At 37.8% G+C, this 20940-nt stretch overlaps 4 protein-coding genes and 1 non-coding gene across 5 annotated transcripts in view; 3 read left to right on the top strand and 2 right to left on the bottom strand.

Moving 5' to 3' along the window:
• The first annotated feature begins 796 nt into the window (after nt 1–796).
• On the top strand, nt 797–3208 carry LOC116300668 (UDP-N-acetylglucosamine transferase subunit ALG14). Its single transcript, XM_031709579.1, has 5 exons — nt 797–958; nt 1284–1426; nt 1526–1669; nt 1934–1993; nt 2470–3208. The coding sequence occupies exons 1-5, from the start codon at nt 814–816 to the stop codon at nt 2638–2640; spliced, it is 663 nt and encodes a 220-aa protein (XP_031565439.1). The 5' UTR covers nt 797–813; the 3' UTR covers nt 2641–3208.
• LOC116300669 (uncharacterized) lies at nt 2856–4184 on the bottom strand. The gene has a single exon (XM_031709580.2). The coding sequence runs from the start codon at nt 4043–4045 to the stop codon at nt 3503–3505; it is 543 nt and encodes a 180-aa protein (XP_031565440.1). The 5' UTR covers nt 4046–4184; the 3' UTR covers nt 2856–3502.
• A 97-nt stretch (nt 4185–4281) lies between these two features.
• LOC116300671 (uncharacterized) lies at nt 4282–5208 on the top strand. The gene is made up of 3 exons (XR_016119887.1): nt 4282–4386; nt 4520–4563; nt 4647–5208. It is a non-coding gene; the product is annotated as an uncharacterized LOC116300671 (transcript).
• A 504-nt stretch (nt 5209–5712) lies between these two features.
• On the top strand, nt 5713–9148 carry LOC116300643 (trimeric intracellular cation channel type 1B.1). The gene is made up of 6 exons (XM_089030205.1): nt 5713–5863; nt 6256–6409; nt 7220–7283; nt 7915–8035; nt 8311–8398; nt 8874–9148. Exons 1-6 carry the CDS (start codon nt 5743–5745, stop codon nt 9121–9123), a joined length of 798 nt encoding a protein of 265 aa, XP_088886331.1. The 5' UTR covers nt 5713–5742; the 3' UTR covers nt 9124–9148.
• Nucleotides 9149–9222: 74 nt separating this feature from the next.
• Nucleotides 9223–20940, bottom strand: part of LOC116300654 (phospholipid-transporting ATPase ABCA1) — a 37277-nt gene continuing 25559 nt past the window's right edge. Inside the window, exons 32-47 of the mRNA XM_089030204.1 lie at nt 20864–20924; nt 20055–20232; nt 19668–19783; nt 19278–19425; nt 18730–18850; nt 17766–17895; nt 17158–17281; nt 16539–16607; nt 16048–16154; nt 15343–15484; nt 14733–14867; nt 14169–14272; nt 13715–13807; nt 12969–13074; nt 12167–12304; nt 9223–11874 (exon numbers count right to left, since the gene is read on the bottom strand). Of these exons, the coding sequence (XP_088886330.1) occupies nt 11731–11874; nt 12167–12304; nt 12969–13074; nt 13715–13807; nt 14169–14272; nt 14733–14867; nt 15343–15484; nt 16048–16154; nt 16539–16607; nt 17158–17281; nt 17766–17895; nt 18730–18850; nt 19278–19425; nt 19668–19783; nt 20055–20232; nt 20864–20924 (1916 nt within the window). The 3' untranslated portion in view covers nt 9223–11730. The remainder of the gene's footprint in view (nt 11875–12166; nt 12305–12968; nt 13075–13714; nt 13808–14168; nt 14273–14732; nt 14868–15342; nt 15485–16047; nt 16155–16538; nt 16608–17157; nt 17282–17765; nt 17896–18729; nt 18851–19277; nt 19426–19667; nt 19784–20054; nt 20233–20863; nt 20925–20940) is intronic.

The following is a 20940-nucleotide window of genomic DNA, read 5'->3' as shown; positions in this document are numbered from 1 at the left end:
GCCCTATAGGGTTTGGTTTTTCGGCTTTTGGGTCTGGGGTAGGGTATCATTTTTTGACATTTTGTCTGGGACAGGGTATCATTTTAGTCTGGGATAGGGTTAACGATTTGGTCATTTTTGTCTGGCGAATAAGCTACGCTTTCTGCCGGCACAAAAACAATAAAAACGTTAATAAATATTGATTGCAATCTGTTGAAAAACGGTATTTTCCTTCTTTTAGTCTGGGATAGGATATGTAAAATCAAATTTTTAGGTCTGGGATAGGGTCAGGGTTTTGAGATCTTGGCGGCACACCCCCTACCCAAGTTGGGGTGGTATTACCCGCCCCGGGAAAAAACAGCTCCTGTAAGATCTCAAATCCAAGAAATGAATCCATTACTAAAGGTAGGAGTTTTCAATTTTGCCTTGTCTAATTTCTTAATATTTTGTCTAATCTTGAAGAGAGACCGGCCTGATAGCCTTGTATAGCAAAGATTGTATACAGTCCTTTGACTAAACGGAGCTTCAAAAAACACGTCTGCTCGTAGTGAGTTGCTTGCTACTGAGTCAAATAAGTTTGAATCAAAAATAACATCCCTGATATGAATCGCCTAACTGGTCTAAACAAAATATTGTTATTAGGTTGGAAAAGAATACAGTGTTTCCGAGAAAATCGACGAAATTTTTGACTTCGTGAATCCTTCTGTAGCAAGTCGCCGTACGGTGACGTAGGAATAGCCACATATTTGGGCTTCCTGTTTCTATTGAAGTTTGAGCCTACAGTGTATTTCCAGCGGATAAAAATCAAAATCCAAGATGGCGGACAAAGAAGACATGGTGTTCTTTGAAGTATTTCTTGGTATTTTTGTTGTTTTGTTACTATCTGTGGTTGCAAGGCTTTGGTGGGTTTTAGGAAGAAGACGTAGGGATGTCCGTAAACGAGAAAGTCCAGTTAAAACTTTGATCATTGCTGGTTCAGGTAAGGTTGAAAGTCTATTTGTAACCTAAACTTCTTTGCGAGGAATGACTGAATATACTAATTTGTTCACTCAATATAAAGTTGATACAGATATCTAATATTTGAATTATTACAATAAATATTAGAATTAGATAAATAAAGAATGAATGATAGTTAATGATCAGGTGAATGAATGAATGAATGGACTAATAAATAAATGAATGAATTAGTGATCAAATGGATGGATGGAGGGATGGATGGAGGGATGGAGGGATGGATGGATGGATGGAGGGATGGATGGTTTGATGAATTAGTAAATAAAATGTTAATGTATGATATTTCTTAGGTGGCCACACAACTGAAATAATAAGACTTGTTAGTGGATTATCATCCATGTACTCTCCCAGAATATATGTCATTGCTGATACAGATAAAATGAGTGGAAACAAGATAGAAGAATTCGAAAAAGAAAGACAACTAGAAAATATGGTAATGCATTAATTAAAACGTCTTTCAAATATTTAGCTACATTGGTTCTTTGACTCATTTGAAATTATTATTTCATAATAACAAATATTTGTTTTCCAGGATGAGAAGATGACAAGAGGTTACGAAATTAAAACCATTCCCAGGAGTAGAGAAGTGCTTCAATCATGGCTGACTTCCTTCATTACGACTCTTTATGCTACAGTATTCTGCTTTCCGTTGGTTTTCAAGAGCAGACCAGAATTGGTAGGCAGGGGATTTGAACTTGAAAACCATACAGATCGGGGACACCCCCCCCCCCCCACCCCCACCCTTAATCCACTAATGAGTAGATTAAGATTTGAGAGCAGCACTTATCCTGTTCATAGCACAGTCTTTTTAAGAACCTAATTGGTGTTTGCTTTGAGTTTTGGAGGGTTATGTCTTGATGTGAATCATGGGTGTAGCATATGCTCAACTTTCACCTCTAGACTAACTTTTACATTTTAAATTTTATTGGTATCTTTACAGGTTATTTGTAATGGCCCTGGAACCTGTATTCCTGTGTGTTTTGCAGCTATTGTTATGAAGGTAAAACATAAGTTAATTATACATGAAGTTGCATTTTTTCATGGAGGTACTTTCATAGGACATTTCCACCTTGGGAATGTCAGTCCCTTCCATGAGAGAAGGAGAGATGAGGTTTTGAACTTATTTTGGTAGTTTGTCTAAAAATTATATTATAATCAATACCTTTACGGGAAGATGAACTGACTACTCTCAGTAATAGAGGCTTTGCACTATCACAAGACAGCAGCCATGTTAGATGGCAGGAACGATACAATATTGTTTTACATGAGAATTAATTCAATTCCAGAGAGCAAATGGATTTTATTGTTCTGCCATCTGACCACAGACATTCCAAGTTGTTACAGGTGCCTGGCATATGATGGTGCAAAGCCTCTATAACAAAAGGTTTTCAGTCAAGGATAGAAAAATGTGTAACTCAAATAAGCCTATAAAAAGATAACTAATATATTTTATCCCATTCTTGTGATTTGTTTCAGATTATTGGCTTACAAGATGTCATGATAGTCTATGTTGAAAGCATGTGCCGAGTGGAAACATTGTCCTTTTCAGGACAAATTCTTTATCATTTTGCTGATCACTTTTTTGTTCAGTGGCAGAAATTACAAGAAAAATATCCCAAAGCAGTTTATCTTGGTAGACTCGTTTAGATATGATGACATTGATGACATTTATAAGATGAATTTTGGGCTTATTTAGAGTTTTCAATAGAGTGCAACTAGTTTACCCATGAAATAGGTAACTTGCTATTTATAATTAAATAGCACTAATTAGTACTAAATGTGAGCCAAATATTGTTGCTCAGTAAAGCTTTAAAAAACACATTCATGAAAAGAATAGCTGAAGCGTATAAAAACACTCAAAGTCCCACAAGTCTTTTGTTTTATTTATTCATATATTTTTGTTTCCTATGACAGACTAATCTACATATAAACCAAAACAATTAGATTGTGTTTGTTATTATTAACAATGAGATTCACAAGAAACTGAAACTCTTATTTCGTTTATCCTGAGTAGTTTTTAGTTCCCAAGTCTAAAGGAATGCTCATGTACGTAGGTTTTTACGGCTGACTGGTCTCTCATACTAATTTGTACTTTGTACTCTAACATAAAAAGCACAAATACATATCTCTTTAGGTAACTAGGTTTATTAGAATTTAATTAAATTAACCAGTGAACATAGATTTTTTGGTTTGTAAATAAAAAAGTATTAGAATATATTTGCCTTATTGTTTTAATCTTCATAGCTGCCATGTTTGATGAAATTAATAGTCATAAGTGTATTGTGTAATATCATCCAACATGACCACCATGTCTTTTGGTATTTTGAGGTTTATTTTCTTGGGAATGATTGCGAACCAGCAATTGTTGTTGAATGAATATTTTAATTTATACAGTTTAATTTATGAATGAGCAAAACCCTGGTAAAAATTGTAAAACATTTGTCAAGCAAAAAATGCTTTCTGAAGAACAATTACGGCCATTAGCAAAACCATAATCTATGGAAAGGATTTAAAGTGCAACAATCTCATTACTATAGCCATTTTCCTCTCCAATTCCACTGTCAATTCGATTAGGCCTTGGGATTTCCTTGGGATGCCTTCCTTCTTCCTCTGATTCACAATAACCATTAGTCAAATCAGTCTCTCTCACTTGATTTGATACATCTGGAAGATTATTATTCCCCTCATCGTAATCAGGTTCTTTAAAATAATCCAGGCATGCCAAAATACTTTCCAAAGATTCTCGATGACGAGCAACTTCATCTAGAACTTTACACTTGTTTTTATAGTGTTGCAGCATAATTTCTTTTTCATTGGATTCAAGTTGGAGTCTCTCGACAGTCTTTCGTAAATCCTGAATTTCCTCATCCTTCTGTAGTAAAGTTTGCTTCATTCGAAGTGGAAGTACAGCTAGATTTTCTGCATGGGCTTCATTTTGTTTTCGGAGAACTCCCGATAGCTCTTTCACTCTTTCTTCAAGCTCCATATTCGCCTTGGACAACGCTTGAATATGGTTGTTAGCCTCCTTTATCGCTCCAGCTGGGAAGCTCATGGCTACGTACTTCAAGAACTTAAGGTAAAGTTTAAAATTCGTTAAGAAAACAGTGCAAAAAATGTTATTGTTTAAGAGCTTTTGACATTTCCTACACCTTCGTTGGACGCCATCTTGACTCGGAATGAATGACTCTTTATTTTCGTATCCCGAAATCCCAACGAGACGGGCCCGACCGGTTTCGGTTCATTCGATATATATATTCGGAGATATTCGATGATTGATCGGCAGTTTCTTCATAATGCAAAATGGCGGCCAAACCAAACCAAAGTGAACTTGAAGCTGTTAGTGACATTATACAGTCTCTACAGCAACAAGCCAACACGTTTTTTTAAAGGAATGTAAGTATTTGTATCCATGCTCTATATTTAAACCAGAAACTGGTTTCGCTTGGCTTTAGCTACGATTTTTCTGCTTAAAAACTTCAACCAAGCATTCATCAGCTGTTCTTGACCTTCTCTTTTTACTTCACAGGCAGATGTCTTCAGGAAGTTATTTTTCAATTGACGATGCTAGAGGTTGGTATCACTTCGTCTTTTGCGGTTCTATAAATGAGATCGAGTTTTAAGTGCTTTTTTATGACTTTTGTTATCATTTTTAGCAAATCTTAACAGCTTATCCAACATGACTGACACCCTCCAAGAAAAGCTTAAGTCTTCTGGTATGCACGCGATTCCCTTAGATTCTGAGATGCTGCAGCTTGATTGCCAAGCTACAGTAAGGAAAGGAAACGAAGATTCTGAAGCTGGGAAACTAACGATGCAAAGAGTACAGATGAACTGTTCTGCTGTCAACAAGACAATGTCATCTCTAAAAAAATAACTGGAATGCATCTGTGTTGCTAGTACTTGGTGCTCAAGCATACACTTACAAGATTGTACATGTGTTCACTGGGTGTAACATCTTGGCAAGCATGGATTCTGCATCATCCATACCAAAAGAAGATTTAAAATAAAAGAGTTATCTGATATCACACGAAAAACTGACAGAAAAGACAACAATGAAAGCAGCAGTTGACATTTAAGCTATTGGCATATTTCGAGATGTAGTTTTTATTCTTATAGAAGATTCATAACAAGGACAAGTTTAAGCTAATTATTATCACCCCTAAAATTTATGTCAAACCACTTGCTAACTGATTAAAGATGATCAATGAGCTTGGAGAGTGAAGTGAGCAATTATTAGAGCAAGAATAGTGGTACTAAAAGTAGCTTGTGTTCTTCAGTAGTTTTCAGTTTTTGCTGTTGTGGTTGGGAGGGGAGGGGACGGGGAAAATGAACAATGCTCGCAACAACCACAGACCACTAGGCAATGTAAAAGGTTACTTTGAGAATTATCTTTGAGGAATTCCCTGGTAGAAAGGGGTTCTAAGATCTCAAAAAGCACCCCCTAGATCAACCCTAAGATTTGGTCACTATTTTTTTTTTTTCTCTATAAATCTTATTCAATTAAAGATTATTTAAATTGAAGGTTCATTGAATTTTATCCTTACGCATCATAATAACAAGACACTTAACAATAGAACGATCTTTTAATAAAGCGTTATTTAAACTTCGTCTTAAAAAGTGTACGTCAGTATGCAGTGTGGGTATGTACCCTTTTTTGGCGGGTAATGGTATAACCGCTGAGTGGATGTAATTGCGGGCTCAGTGTTTTTGAAAGCAACGTGAAAAGACAGCAGTGCTGATCCAGCAATCATGGAGCAATTTTATACAATATTCGATGACTTTGCTCACCGATTTTATAACCTACCTATGTTTCCTCTCCTACAATGTGGTCACTTTGTCATAGTAACACTAGGACTTCGAAGGAATATAGGTAAGACTAAAAACATTCACAAAAAGAACACAAGCACTAGCTGCCATCAAACTTTTCATTTCACCTCGTTTGTTTAACAAAGAAATTACTGCTGAATACGAGTTAAGTTCAATTAAAGTTGGTGTCTTTCTATTTGCGACTCGTTGGGATGACGGAATGTAAAAAACATTTTCGGATTAAGCTTCGTGGTTTGTAAAAATAGAATTACTTGTATTGGTTGTCAAGGTAAATGAAAGGTAAGGCTTTAATATTTGCAAGAAAACTGAAACGAAACGAAGTTAGTTAGTGGCCATGTTGATGTAAATTTGCTATTTAGCCTTGTCAAATATATATTATCGTGGATTAGATTGTGTACTTCGATGGAGAGTATGAATATGCCGTTTTCCCCATAGGCTTGACATTTGCTCGTAGCAATCCTCTTGCATGTTTGGTGTCAACACTCATAGCAAATCTTAGTGGAGTTCTGCTGATCAACCTACTCTTGGGTCGTCCTATTATACTGTTCTTCCAAGATGAGAGACAGATAATGATTATCACTGGTATATGGTAGGTGCAATCTATCTCTTTCCTCTTGCCTGCCCCCACTACCCAACCAACCACTACCACTTTGGGCTGCAGAAGGGGTGGGGCAGGGGGGCTATAGCTTCTGCACTTTTTCCCTGTTCCCCTAATACTAGTATTTTATATTTTCCAATCTTTAAATAGCCCCCCTCCCCCACCACTTTTTAGGCTGCTCCATGTCCCCTGACTACACAGGCTACTTAAGTAAACTTCTTTCTTGAGCCTGTCACTCCATATATAAGGTACATATACATAGGTGCATAGCCCATTATCATAGATTTTTGAAAGGTGGTGACAGACTGCCCCTCCCCTCCCCCCTCCCCCCTCCCCCCTCCCCCACATACATACACAAATTCTTAAACGTACCCTCCCCTCCCACACACAAAAAATGTCAAGCATATATTTCCTGGAACCACCCCCTGAGATAGCATTGGCCTGATGATAACATAATATGCGAAAGTTCTACAATATGTGTATACTGCATATATGCCAGAGTATGCCAATGTAGTGCATGTGGAGTGCTCAAGCCCTGTAGGAGAGCCCCGCCTGGGAAGGAGAGATGGTCGTAAAATACAATAATAATAGACCTTTCCCGAATTTGCTTGACTGATCATGAAACAATGGTTTCAAGTGGAGGCTAAACTTGATGAATAAAAGAATCAAGTCCAGTCTTGACTTCAAACCATTGTTTCGTGGTCAGTCAAGCGAATTCGGGAAAGGTCTATTTATGATAATTACATAGTGCAGTACCTTTGTATCAAATATTTACTCACATTCATCTTGAATCTCTTCCAGGTATTTCACTTTTTTCTGTCCAAAAGATCTCTTTTATAAAGTTTTGAGATCCAAACCCTGTTTTGTAAGTCTGTATTTTAAATCATTTATTTTGGTTTTATTAATGCCTTTATCCAACTTAATTAAAGTGCTACTACGACGAAAATCGTTCAAACTTGGATTCAGCTGAAACTTCCTAAAAATACTCTTTAAAGGTCCAATAATCACTGTATGAAGTGTTTTCTCGATATTCAGTACGAAAGTATGATATTTTTACGATTATTTTTTGGAGTCTGTGACGTCATACACTCAACATCAAACATTGCTACGTATATTTCTTTGTATATAAATCCTTAATTTATTTTATTCCTATGAAGCCCAAAGGGTGGCTAATGTGCTTATTTCACATTACTTGTGACTATAATTTATATTTTGGGGTGTTTGGGTATTTCTTTCTCCCTTTACTACTGATATTTTGATCATAAACTACAAAGAAATGTATGGAGCAATGTTCGATGTTGAGTGTATGACGTCACAGACTCCAAAAAATAATCGTAAAAATATCATACTTTCGTCCTGAATATTGAGAAAACATTTCATACAGTGATTATTGGACCTTTAAAGAGCATTTTTAGGAAGTTTCAGCTGAATCCAAGTTTGAGCGATTTTCGTCGTAGTAGCACTTTAAGGAGGTCTGGTAAATTATTTCTTTTCAGACCATAATCATTCTGTTAAAAGAAGCCCACAGAGCAAAAGGAATACTAGGGGGAGTAGAGTTGGGATTGTCTCTCTATCCTGATGCTGTGCTCATCACAGTTATTTTTGGTTTTCTTAAAGGTAAATATTGCAAACTTCAACTCTTATGAAACCCTAAAATAACCCTAAAAGTTTTGCAAACACATACATGGTTTACTCAACGATAGGATTGTTAGTGTGCTTGGGTTTAAAAGGAGAAAAACCAAAGACACTGGAGAAAAATCGTTGAATTTACTCAAATGCAATGCCGAGTCTCCACGGCTGAGTCTCACATCTGGGAATCAAACCTGAAACCCCCCCGAGGTTAATCCTTTTAACCAGTTTCTGAAGATGAATGCTTAATTATTTAACACAAGGTGCTGCTGGATTACTCACTGAACCTTTGGGAGCCGCCATACGTGGAACTTTAACTATTGAAAAGAATCAAGCTGTCAAGCCATCATAGTAAGTTTTTTATTTGTTAGATTTTTTGCTTTTGAATACCTTATATATGATATTATTCAAAATGATATATTCAGAAGCACAGAACAACTTCTGGGTTGATCTAGAAAGTATGCATTGATACGACTCAAAGATTAATTCAGTTAAAGTTTTGGTGTTGGGAATTTTTTTGGAGGAAGAAAAAACTAGAGAAAACCCCTCTTTGAGGAAGAGAACAAATAGTCCCTGGTAATCCCAAGTTCAGGATTTAAAGGAGTGATTGACAATTATTGACAGGATTTAGGGGTGGGCTGACAGGGCCATGCACCCTTTTTTTGGAAACAAAATCCAGGAATATTAACACATTGTATTTGCATGTAGTCTTTGCATATGGTCCGGCCCACCCTTTCTTTGATTCTTGGATCCACTCTTGTGTTAGATCAATCTCTCAACCACGACTGATCAAATTTTGTTGATGTTGTTTAAATTTTTATTACAGTAATTCCAAGGTGTCATTCTGTGTCAGCATCATTTATACCATGTGTCGCAAAGGAATAATTACTGTTTCTCTGCCCTATCTGTGCCTGACTGCCTACATCGTACTTGCTATTGTCCAGGTTACTTTGTACTGGACAGGAGGCGGAGATCCTTTTACTTCCATTGAAAATGCTTTGTCACCATACTGCTTTGGTTCACCTTCAGTGGAAAGTAATTCCTCTCAAACCAAGGAAAAGAGTAAAAAAGAATAATAAAAGAGCAACAGAATTGTGCGATATTTGTACTGTTCTAATACAAACATACTAAGAAATTTATACTACAAATAAATTGAAAGACATCTATTATAAGAATGTGGTGTAGTCATGAATATTTTATTGATTAACATCTACTTTTTAAACACTACAGTAATGAAAATTACAGTAATAAATTATTGACTTTACAACTGTGATATTCTGGTTAACTACAATGTAGCCCTGCGGCTTCGTATGATCAATGAATGGATGCATTTCGAAAAATATCTTGAACATGAGGCTAACGTGAAAATACAAAAGAAATAATTACTGATCTTATCAAAATCCATTGTTTTCAGTCTGCATTATCCCAACAAATGCATAGAGGAAAATCAGACATATTTAGTTCATTCATTATTGGCTTTGTTTCTATGATAAACAAGCTAGAAAGAAAACAATTGGATTTTGATAAGAACAATAATTATACTAGATAATCACTTTGGCATGCAGCATTCGTAGGTATAATGCAGGCAGCTGAGGGCTACGCATTATACGCATTATACCCTGCATTATACCTACGAATGCTGCGTGCCTCGGTAATTATCTATTAAATAACACATTGCATACAATGGGCAGCTTCGCATCCAAAATAATTTTGATATGGGTGAGATGGAGGAATGATCACAAATTGGCTTAACACTTATTTGCTATTTTTACTTATCATATGATTGTCCATAAAATACCTATATTTCTCCTATTCGAAAAACTGATATTTTCACATGTGAAAATAACATGTTATTTTCACATGTGAAAATATCGTTACCATGTGTATTTAAGCTATTAAGTTATAAATAAAAACTTTTTATAATAATGAACGCTTGTTATGTTGATTTTATGGATAATTATATAATAAACAGAATATTACATGGGCTCTTGGAGATACGAAATTTATCTTCTCATGTTGAAAATCTCTCACTCGTTCGTGCTTTTCAACACTTGAAGATAAATTTTGTATCTCCGCGTGCCCATGTAATATCCTCTATCTAAAGCAATATTATCTACGAGTAGCAAATGAAAAATATTTAAATCGATAATACAGTTTATGACTAAAGCATATATTGCATTCAATGTCAGATAAAATTTGAAGTAAAAAGTTGATTTTTTTGTTGAGTGAGGAAAAACGTTTTTGCGGTGGTACGGAGAGGACACTCGGACTGTGAACACTGAATTTCTTTGTCACTTTTTAAAATGACAACAGAACTGTAAATTATCCCTTGAGCCAATTGATTGAAAATAAGACTTAAATTGTCATCACTCAGTGTATTAATATTGGACAGCAGTGCCTTATTTTAAAGGGTTTGAAAAAGTAAAAGTTTAGGAAATAATCTGGAAAATGCTCTTAAGCCTTCACAGTTTGAGTGTCGCTGTAAGTATAACATTCATTTTCAATACAAACATACATTTCAAATTATATATATATGTCAATTCAGTACAACTAAACCTTTAAGGTCAGTTTAGCTAATTAATTTGTCATTTAATCAAGGCCAAGAACTTAAGAGAAAATTGTTTGAATATATTTATTTATTATCATCATGATGACTTCACTCAAAAAATTTCAAACAATTTTCACTTAAGTTCTGAGCCTTTTTGTCATGAAACAATTTTAGTGTACAATTAAATACCACAGTACTAAAAATAGAATAAAATGTTACATTGAATACATTAAAACATGGATAGTATTTACTAGAATATGATACTGTAAATTTATGAAAACCATTATTTCCAAAAGTATTAATATTTTCTAAAATGGATTGAAACAAGACATCCTCTTTCTTCTAAGACAACTTCTGTTAGAAGCTGTGCTGTTAGGCTGCATTCATAATGTATGTACGGGAGAGGTGAAATTGAGGGGGGATTGGGAAAATTTTGGTAGGACAAAGGGGGGGATGGGCAAATTTTAATCAGAAAAATTGGGGGGATGCACAATTTTTGAAAGAAGCTACAAGTCATGCTTAGGGGGGATCGTATTTTTTTTGCATGACTTTAAGGGGAGGTGTTAAGAATTATTCTGGACATTTCAAATTTTCACCTGCCCCTCCCTCCCCTCCCCCCTCTGCCATACATTATGAACACAGCTTTGGAAGACTAATAACTTAACTATTACCATACCATACTGTACCATCTGGACCTTGATCACAACCAAGGGGTTCAGTAGCTCATTGGTCAGGTTCAATTCCCGCCTGGAGCTCTGATAATTTTGTACAAGAAAAAATAGCTTGATGAAACAGGGTCCTGGAGGGGTAAAATGGTAAATGCCATGATCAAGACAAAATATGTCAGGTAAATGGGTAATAGACAACTGTCAATCAAATAAAATGTTCTTATGTACCTTCTTGTGTTTCTATCATACCTTTATAATATGCTCTAATGATTTTTTAATATTAATAGTAGTATAGGAATAAAAACAATAAGTGAACCTTTTTTCTGTAAGTGTTCTTGTCATTCTCTTGAGTATTACTTTTTTCAAGTAGAATCGTTGGAGTAAAAAGCTTACGCAATGGATGCTAGGTGTAAACTATTTTTTACACTAAAAGTAAATATTAGATTATAATAATTATTAGTGGATTATTAGACATTAACTGTGCATTCATCTCCTTCAACCAAGTGAGTATAGCGCATCGTCATCAGCTCAATGTTGTGTTGGCGGTGTTGATTGACCTGCAATGATTCATCCATGCCATCTGTTTGGTCTTTTGCGAAGTTAATAAAAACCTGAGGACAACATAAAATATGTTTAAACAAACTGGGCAGGAGAAGAGACAACACAAGAAACCTTGAAGCATCACATGGATACTTCCAAGCGTTAAAATGGACACCTCCTCCAAGTGTCACACAGACACCTTCAAGTGTCACACGAACACCTCCAAGCAGCATGCGAACACCCCCAAGTGTCACACTGTCATAAATATAAAACATGATAAGGATTTTTTTATGGCAAATGTTTGCAAAGTTGTAGGACAGAGACAACTGGTAATACTGTATTTAAGAAAACTATGTCTCATACCTGGTCCAGTGTGGTCTGTGAGACAGAATAATCTTCGATATCAAATATTTTCCGATTTGCTTCAAGCTGACCAAACAACTTGCTCACTGACAAGCCTTGTGAAGGCACTTGGTATTCCAGCATGTTAAGATGTTTATCCTAGGAGAAGAAAAATGTTGAATTGCTATGATTGGTTGGTACATTTGATGCAATAACATACTAGATGCTAATGAGAAAGTATAGATACCTCTTCCCAGTAAACCGTGGCAGTTGAAATTTTTTAATCACCTTAGTAGTGTCTGTTATGTTAACCGCAAATCGACCATGTGGTGCCAATGTTATAACATGTGGACAAGTTTTTCACACCACGTGATTAAAACTTGACTGAATTTGGACTACATGGTGTAAAAAAACTTGTCCACGTGGTACAACACTGACATCACGTGGTCAATTTGAAATGTACTTCTGGATAACATAACAGACACTACAAAGGGGATAAAAAAATCACAACTGCCTCAGTCCACTAGGAAGAGTAGTAAGTAACGTTGTCTCAAAGGAATCCAAACAAGAACAGAGAAAACAAACTTCAGAAACAAAACAAAAAAAGTAGCAGGTGAGAAAATACGGAAAACAGTGTGAAATTTAACAAATAGACATCAGTTTTTTGAGTGTGTTGTGAGTGTGAATGTCAACGTGAGAGTATTCTCCAGAAAGACTATTGTTGGTGGTGAATGATGTTTCGACAACTATGGTAGTAAACTCAGTTTAAATGAAAAAGTAGTATAAGAGAATATAACAATGAAGAAATGATTAGTGAAGTTACCTTGAGAATAGCACGAGGAAAGACCGTCTTGATGAAGTCAGAGACCTGCTCTGTTTGAGGGTTTGGTCCAGCCACCCTTAACACTACTGTATATCCATCGCCGTACCTTGGATAAGAGTGTAGGTTTTGAGAATCGTTAACTGTAACTTGCGTTTTGGTAATCGAGTTTCAAAAACGTTGAGCGGTTTTCGTATAAGCGGGAAACATACGGTACTGAGTTACAGCACGCACATGGTACGACATACCGTAATATTCAAATGGCTTCCATAAGAATGGTTTTCACAAGAGTGGGAAACATACGGTACTGGCTTACAGCACGTACACGGTACGACATGTTATAACATTGGAATAGCTTCCCAAAAAATCCCCTCTATTAACTATGCTTACAGCACGTACATGGTACGACATGCCGTTATATTGAAATGGCTTTACATAACAATGGTTTTCACACGAGTGCAAAACGTACGGTACTGACTTACACCACGTAAACGGTACGACATGCCTTAACATTGAAAAGGCTTCCCACTGCCTTCCAGTCATTCTGTCAATCACAACGAGTAGTAAAGGCTACGGTAAGATACGGTATGGCCACATTGCGGCTACGAATTTGCAACGTCATTTCGCACTCAACGAAAACCGCTCAAGTTGCAAGTCATTATCTTACGTTCCCGACTCAAACGAAAACCGTGTGAGCTTAGGCTCGTGTAACTCGTGAACTAAGCGATCGCTTGGATGAAACTACTCACTTGTTTTTCAGATGCTGTGGACTTCCTAGACACTTGAACTGACCATTAACCATGATGGCTACTCTGTTACACAGAGCCTCGCACTCCTCCATGCTGGAAAATACAACAAAGTATATTCGAATTGGAATCGAAGTTGATTTTCACAGATTTTCACATTAGAAAATGGCAGCCATGTTGGATGAGAGAATTTCCTTTACTTTATTTCTCATGTAAAATATTGATAATATAGTTCATGTCGCCCAACATGGCTTTTTTTAAGTGGCAGAGTAATTACTCAAGCATTCTTCCAATAAACCTTATTCGTGGCATAGGTTTCCGGTTCGATTCCTGTCCTCAGTAAACCTGACACGCAAAGTTAGCTGCCTTTGACTTCAATCAGCCGAGGTTGTTTCGGAGTATCGATAAAATGTGAAAACATTACACCCCAACAAAAAGAGAAAGGGTTGTTCTCTACCTGTGGGAGGTGAGGATAACGGTTCTTCCTTCCTTGACGATGCCTGTGATGATGTTCCATAAGAATCGACGTGCCTTTGGGTCCATACCTGTCGTTGGCTCGTCCTGTGGTGACAACGAAAACACGTCACTCTCCGCCAGTTTAATGGTTAAATTACTTGAGACTTTTGAAATAAAGCTGTAACTGTTATTCATGAAGATGAGTATGTTGAAGATTGTGACGACGATGAGTATGATGTGTATGATGGTGATGTGTATGATGGTGATGATGATGATGATGATGCTAATGGTAAAGACGAGTACGATGTTGATCATTAATGATGATGATGATAGGTAGAAAAAAACACAGCACCTCCATGGTACAAAATGTACAACATCCGTAAATCCTATCCAAACTCTCAAACTCCACATATGGTGGATACTCCTTCTCCTCCTTCTCCTCCTTCTCTCCCTTCTCCTTCTTTTCCTCCTCCTCCAGATGTATAAACCACGGGTTGACTGTGACAACGACCAGGTCGATCATTCGGATTACACACACACTCTGACGTGTTGTAAACTAACTTACCATGAATACAATAGCTGGGTTTCCTACCAGTGCTATTGCAGTGGACAATTTCCTCTTGTTGCCTCCGCTGTATTTCCCGGCACAGACATCCTGATACTGCGTCAGGTTCATTTTATTGATCAGATTCTTGACCACCTGTTGGCAAGAAGAAATATCTCTTCCTAAAATTGTGCTACAAGATGCACAGTAAAAGTACATAAAATGAAAGAGCATTTGACAACAATTCAGAAGAGGCTCTGCACAATCACATTAAGTAGGCAGTCAAGACAGAAGGCAAGAACAATTGATCCAAATCTGGCTTACATGAGAAAGAGTTTAGTTTCCCAGGGGGGGAAAACTACTGTTGTGCTACCTGCCATGGGTGGCCCAATAAACCATGGTGCAAAGCCTATATAATGCAAGAGAGGCTGTAGAAACCTTTTATGAGTTCGATTAACAGGGTGCATTGTGCTGTTAGAGAAGCTGACGCCCTTATCTGTGAAAACACTAGCTATTCTTACTACTTGCAACGCAACACAAAGGCCCCATGATTTCAGAGGTTAGAGATACAGGGTCGGGTCATTGGATTGATGTTCAACGCTAAGCCAAACACCACAGTATAGTAACCTACATTTTCAATGTTGTCCTCTGGTACACCTCTCAGTCGTGAATATAGATACAAATGCTCTTTGGCTGTAAGTAGCTCATCAAGTGCATCAAACTGAGGACAGTAGCCCATGGTCTGGTGTGCATCATGGATGTTTGATAGAACACTGTAAAGAGAATATATGGAATGTTTTCATTTCATCTCATTTTTAAACCCAAGTTTACAAGAGCAATTTTTTGCTTCCAATGGTGACGCAATATTTTGATGTACAACTTAGGACGCTTTCCATTGAGTCGAACCAAACGATATGAACAGCCAGTCCTCAAATGGTACATTTCTCTTGTTATTAGTTTTTAAAACTGGTTCAATCAGTTCTGTAGAACTGACGTGTACCATCTGATGACTGGGCGCTAGAACGGGTCGGGTTAGACCTAATGGACAGCGCCCTGAAATTACATAATTTCCCAACCCACCACCCCCTAGGACAACCAACGTTAGGTGAGATAATTGACCCAGTTCTACTGCGGATTTGGATATTCTGCGACATGTCAACAGTTCGTTGTGAAATTGGTTTATCACTGCCGTCAGTCAAGAATATAAAAGGTAGCGATTGATTATTTTTGACTGACGGCAGCGAAAGATCAAATTTCAGCGTGCAGCTCGCAGCTACCGAGTTCGCAGAATGTCGGCAACCGCAGTAACAATTTAATTTGTTGTATATAACTTTACCTGTAGCCATTAACGTATGCCTCTCCAGAAGTTACAGGAATGTCTCCAGTCAGCATTTTGAACGTGGTTGTCTTGCCAGCACCGTTGACTCCGAGCAAACCGAAACACTATACACAGTACATTATGTTACGTTAGGGAAACGCTTTGAAAAATCTTCAACCTCTGGGCTGATCTAAGTCAGGGCATGGCTAACTCACAGATTGAACCCTGAAACAACTTCTGCACTGATCAAAGTTAGTGCTTGGCTAACTAACAGACCGAATTGGAATTTAGCTTTTTAGGTTTTGGGGAGGGAGGAAAACTTAAGAAAATCATCGAAACAAGGCAGAAATTTAGAAGACATTACTCACATTTGATGCCGAGCTCAGGAACCGAACTCGAGACCCTAGAGGTGAGAGGGGGTGTACTCCAACTACGCCACCCTCGATCCCTCTTAATTACTAGAGGTTGCTCTTATCTCACTACTTTCCATACGTAGACAATAATCTTACCTCTCCTTTAGAAACACCAACACACAATTGATTTACAGCTACATTAGTCTTCTTGCGAACCTTGAAAACCTTAGAAAAAATAAGAGAACGTTAAAAATCGGACCATCGAAAAAAAGCTAAAAAATGGAAATAAAAAAGTCTGCCCAATTTTTTTCGGGCCCCCTGTAATGTCCAACATTTTGAAGGATCTCCTATACTTTATTTATTGATTATTTCGATCCCCCTTTGGAGGGTCAATAACGTGTCAACGCCCAATTTCTTCATCCATATACTGCTTTATTAATGAAAGGTCACAGAGGTCCTAGAGACAGCTTGCTTCGATGAATTCTGCACCATAGACCTTTTCTGAGATAGCAAACATGGTGCATTGTGGTCTAGCTTGGGTACAAGCATCTCTTGTACATCATGCCTTATATGGTGTTGTTTGTACCCAAGCCAGACCACAATGCATCATGTGTATCTAACTCAGAGAAGGCCTATGTGCACTGTTCAGAAAAGAAGCCGAAGAGACACTACCTTGCTTGTTGTATTGAACCCGAGACCCCAGAAGTGAGAGGCGACTACATTACCGCTACCTCACTTTTTATTCCCTATGAATAACGAATGATTATCAAGATACCTTAGTCAAGTTGACAAGCCTCATGGCGTCGGTACAACTTCCTGTCCCATTAACAACGCGTTGTCTTTCACGTTTGACGTCATCGTCCTCTTCTTCTAGTTGGCTCTTTGTGTTTTCTATTGGTCTGGAAAATCAAAGTACGACAAAAACATTAGACTTCACATCAATGGCAGACACAGAATCTCTGTAAAGCGAGTAGAGACTCAAGAAGCGAGTTGCACCTATCCATGGTGCAGTTTTCGTATGACTGTGAAAAGTTCACGGCACGAACACGGTCATGACACAGCAAGGGATACGGCAGACAAATCACATTGCACGAGAATTTACTCTCCATCCAATCAAATACCCGGAACACAGCATAAACACGGCGCGGACACGGTCACGCCAAGATCACGGCACTTTCAGACCAATCATATTGCGCGTGAAAAAAAAAATCAGCCAATTAAAATTCTAGAAAGTATCACGGTCACGGCACGTCACGCTTACGGCACTGAGCTTTTCACAGTCATACGAAAACTGCACTACCTCTATTAAGTGACCAGCTTCTATTTAGCGATAAATTGTCGAAGTCACAAAGAGGGCTTATTAAACGAAGGTTTTCTACTTACTTTTGTTTGATGAAGAATCGATATTCAATGAGAACGTTGATGATGAAGAAGACAAATCCTTGGATGATCATAGCAAAGATGTTGCGTCCTGTGATGTCCCAACTGAAGGCTGGTCGTACGAGGTTTTGTCCTGAAAATATTAATAGTAATCATTTTTATAGACTGGCGTGTGTGGCCAAGTAAAGGGCTTCTTTCATAATGACTTTGGCCCGGTTGTACGAAGGATGGATAGCGCTATGCGACGGATAAATCTTATCCAGTGGATAAATTTATTGGATAACAGCATCGACTAATCCGCTGGATTATAAGGATTTATCCATTGGATAGCGCTATCGACCCCTCGTACAACCGGGCCCGGAACTATAAAAAGATATAAGGAATAAGATACAAAAGAACAATACAATTGAATATGAATAGATGAACATATAGATGAAGGAATGAAAGAGTGAGTGGATGAGCTGTATGAATGGATGGATAAAGTGGGATGGAAAGGATGGAACCGATAGATGGTTGGATGGGTTGGAAGGGATGAATGAGACGAGATAGACGGATGAATGGGATGAAATTCGATGGGTATATGGGATGGAAAGGATGTTTCCGAAAGATGGATGGAATCGGATGGGCTGAAATAGATGGATGGATGGACGGATAGATAAATGGGAAGGGATGGATGGACAGATGAATGGGATGGGATGGGTGGATGGATGGGCTGAAATAGATAGATGGTTTGGATGGATGGACGGATAGATCAATGGGAAGGGATGGATGGATAGATGAATGGGATTGGATGGATGGATGGATGGGCTGAAATAGATAGATGGTTTTAATGGATGGATAGATGAATGGGATGGATGGATAGATGAATGGGATGGGATGGATGGTTGGATAGATGAATGGGATGAGATGGATGGATGGGATGGCATAGATGGATGGCATGGATAAGTCCAAATTATTTATACCATACCAAATCTATCGAAGATTCCAAGGAACTGGTTTTTTGCCAAATCAATAAGTCCTCGTCCAAGGCAGTAGTTCGGGAAGACGAGAAAGATGACCTTGAGCCAATCATTAATATCCGTCAACTCCTATTAAGATCAATAAAAATATGTCAATCGACGTTAAAAAAGCGTCTGCGCGCTTCGAAGCAACGTTAGAATAAATCTCGTTTTCAAAGTCTGCGTTTCTCTTGGTTGGTGCTGACCAAGACAAACGCAGACTTTGCGAACGAAATCGCAGTGAAATAACGTTTTGCATCTGCATCTACATCCACATCATTTCTCTTTAACACTCGTTTGAAGAAGCGCATGTGCGACAAACGGGCAGAAAAATTGTCAACGTGAGCTCCACTAAGAAAATTTTTCGAAAGTGCATGTAATTTTGTGATCAGTCTTTAATTCGAACGTGGAACTAAGTGGATATTACCGAAACGTTATAGCCTGCCCCCCTCTCCCTCCGTCGTCTCTGTCTGCCCTCTTTTCTTCTGTAAAATAAGTGGTTTAAGGCAATGCAAACCTGGTCGTCTTGAAAGAGTTCTAGAATAAATGTTGCCAATGTGCAGTTGACACCGATGAACAGATTGAGGCAGATGAGGACAATATATGCTGTACTGGACACTGTAAACAGGTACGATGCTGGATACATTAGTGGTGTAATGGCCCAGCTGAAACAGAACATTTTAAAACATCAGTCAACCAACAGCCAATTGGTATGCCTCAGCGATCAGTTTTGGGACCTCCGGAATCAGGAGAAATCAATATTGCATCGATGAATTTTTCGACAGAATACATAAAAATAAACTCTAAAAATATTTTTTTAACAAGGGTGTACCTCATGATCGGTTATGGGTCCACAAGAACTTTTTGGATTTTAAACTAAGATGCCCCAAAATTAAACTACACTCACCCATAAAGTAGTAATAAGCAAAGCGTGGGAGGGAAATTCATTGCAGATGTGTACGACTCGTCATTGAAAGCCAAGAAAATGAGCACGCACAGCATGGCGGGAACCAAATAGTTGCACTAAAAAAAATAAGAAAATAGTAAGAAAGGAAATATGTTCAAGATTAAAAAGAAATAAAAATTGAAATAAAATCATAATGTAAATCGTAACGATAAAATCAATAGAAAATGAGCTAAGTATCGAAAGTGTCATTTCTTTGTTTAACGGCTGTAAATGAGAAGACACATGGATATGAATACAACTCAAACAATGAATGTTATTCTCAAGGGAATGACACGTGGTCTTTAATGGGAAAACATTACGCCCAAGGTAAAAAAGTCAATGGCTTACCATGTCCCAGAAGAAGTTTGCTATCCAGTAGACATATGGCCTAACACCGCTGACTAGATGTAAGTGTTTTCCTTTGGTAGCTCGCTCGTTTACCAGGAACACGACAAAACTGGCGGGAACGAAGGACAAGGCGAAAACTACACATATCGCTACTAGGACATCCACGGCACGCTTGATGCTAAAAGGAAATCAAAAGACTGTGAGGAAATGAAGTGTACAGTAAAGTATATAATATAGATGAATTCTCATGACTTGAAAAAACGTAAAATATCGGCGTGCCATAGGGTGACTGTGCCGTCAAAGCATTTGTATTGCAATAGAGGCTTTGCACCATCACCTGATAGCAGCCATGACAGGAGGCACAACAATAGAGTCCTTCTCCCCTGGGAAACTGAAATATTTCTCATGTAAATCAGATTAGACGAAATTCAATTGCTCCTGCCTCCTGTCATGGCTGCCATCACGTGATGGTGCAAAGCCTTTATTGGCTGATCAGTGATCTCGCACTATGTGGTTCAAAGGATACCAGCGGAACTTCATAAATTACATGGCTGAGGATTTGTATTACTTTTTTCTTTGCTACACGCCGACTGACACAACAGTTGTGTAGCTTTCCATGTTCCTTAGTCTATTGCCGATTTACCTGTCGCGACTTTTGTCTCGATCAGCGCGTAGCAATAAAAACAGTAAAATTTATATAACCACTATAACACAAAGAACGATGCAAGCATTTAGTAAGATCATGTAGCAGCAGCAACGAGCCTTATTTGACGGTCTTAGAAGAGCTGCAAGGGAAGGGATATACTTACACGGTCTGGTCATTGAGTTGTTCTTTAGTGTAGTTCATTGGATGATTAGTGATAGATATTCCTACGAATATAACATA

Source organism: Actinia tenebrosa, unplaced genomic scaffold (assembly GCF_029948245.1).
Source record: "Actinia tenebrosa isolate PJP-AT-01 unplaced genomic scaffold, QUT_ActTen_1.0 PGA_scaffold15__27_contigs__length_11533743, whole genome shotgun sequence".
Lineage (NCBI taxonomy): Eukaryota > Metazoa > Cnidaria > Anthozoa > Actiniaria > Actiniidae > Actinia > Actinia tenebrosa.
Note: the sequence above shows the minus strand (reverse complement) of the source record. Positions and strands in the feature narration are given on the sequence as shown.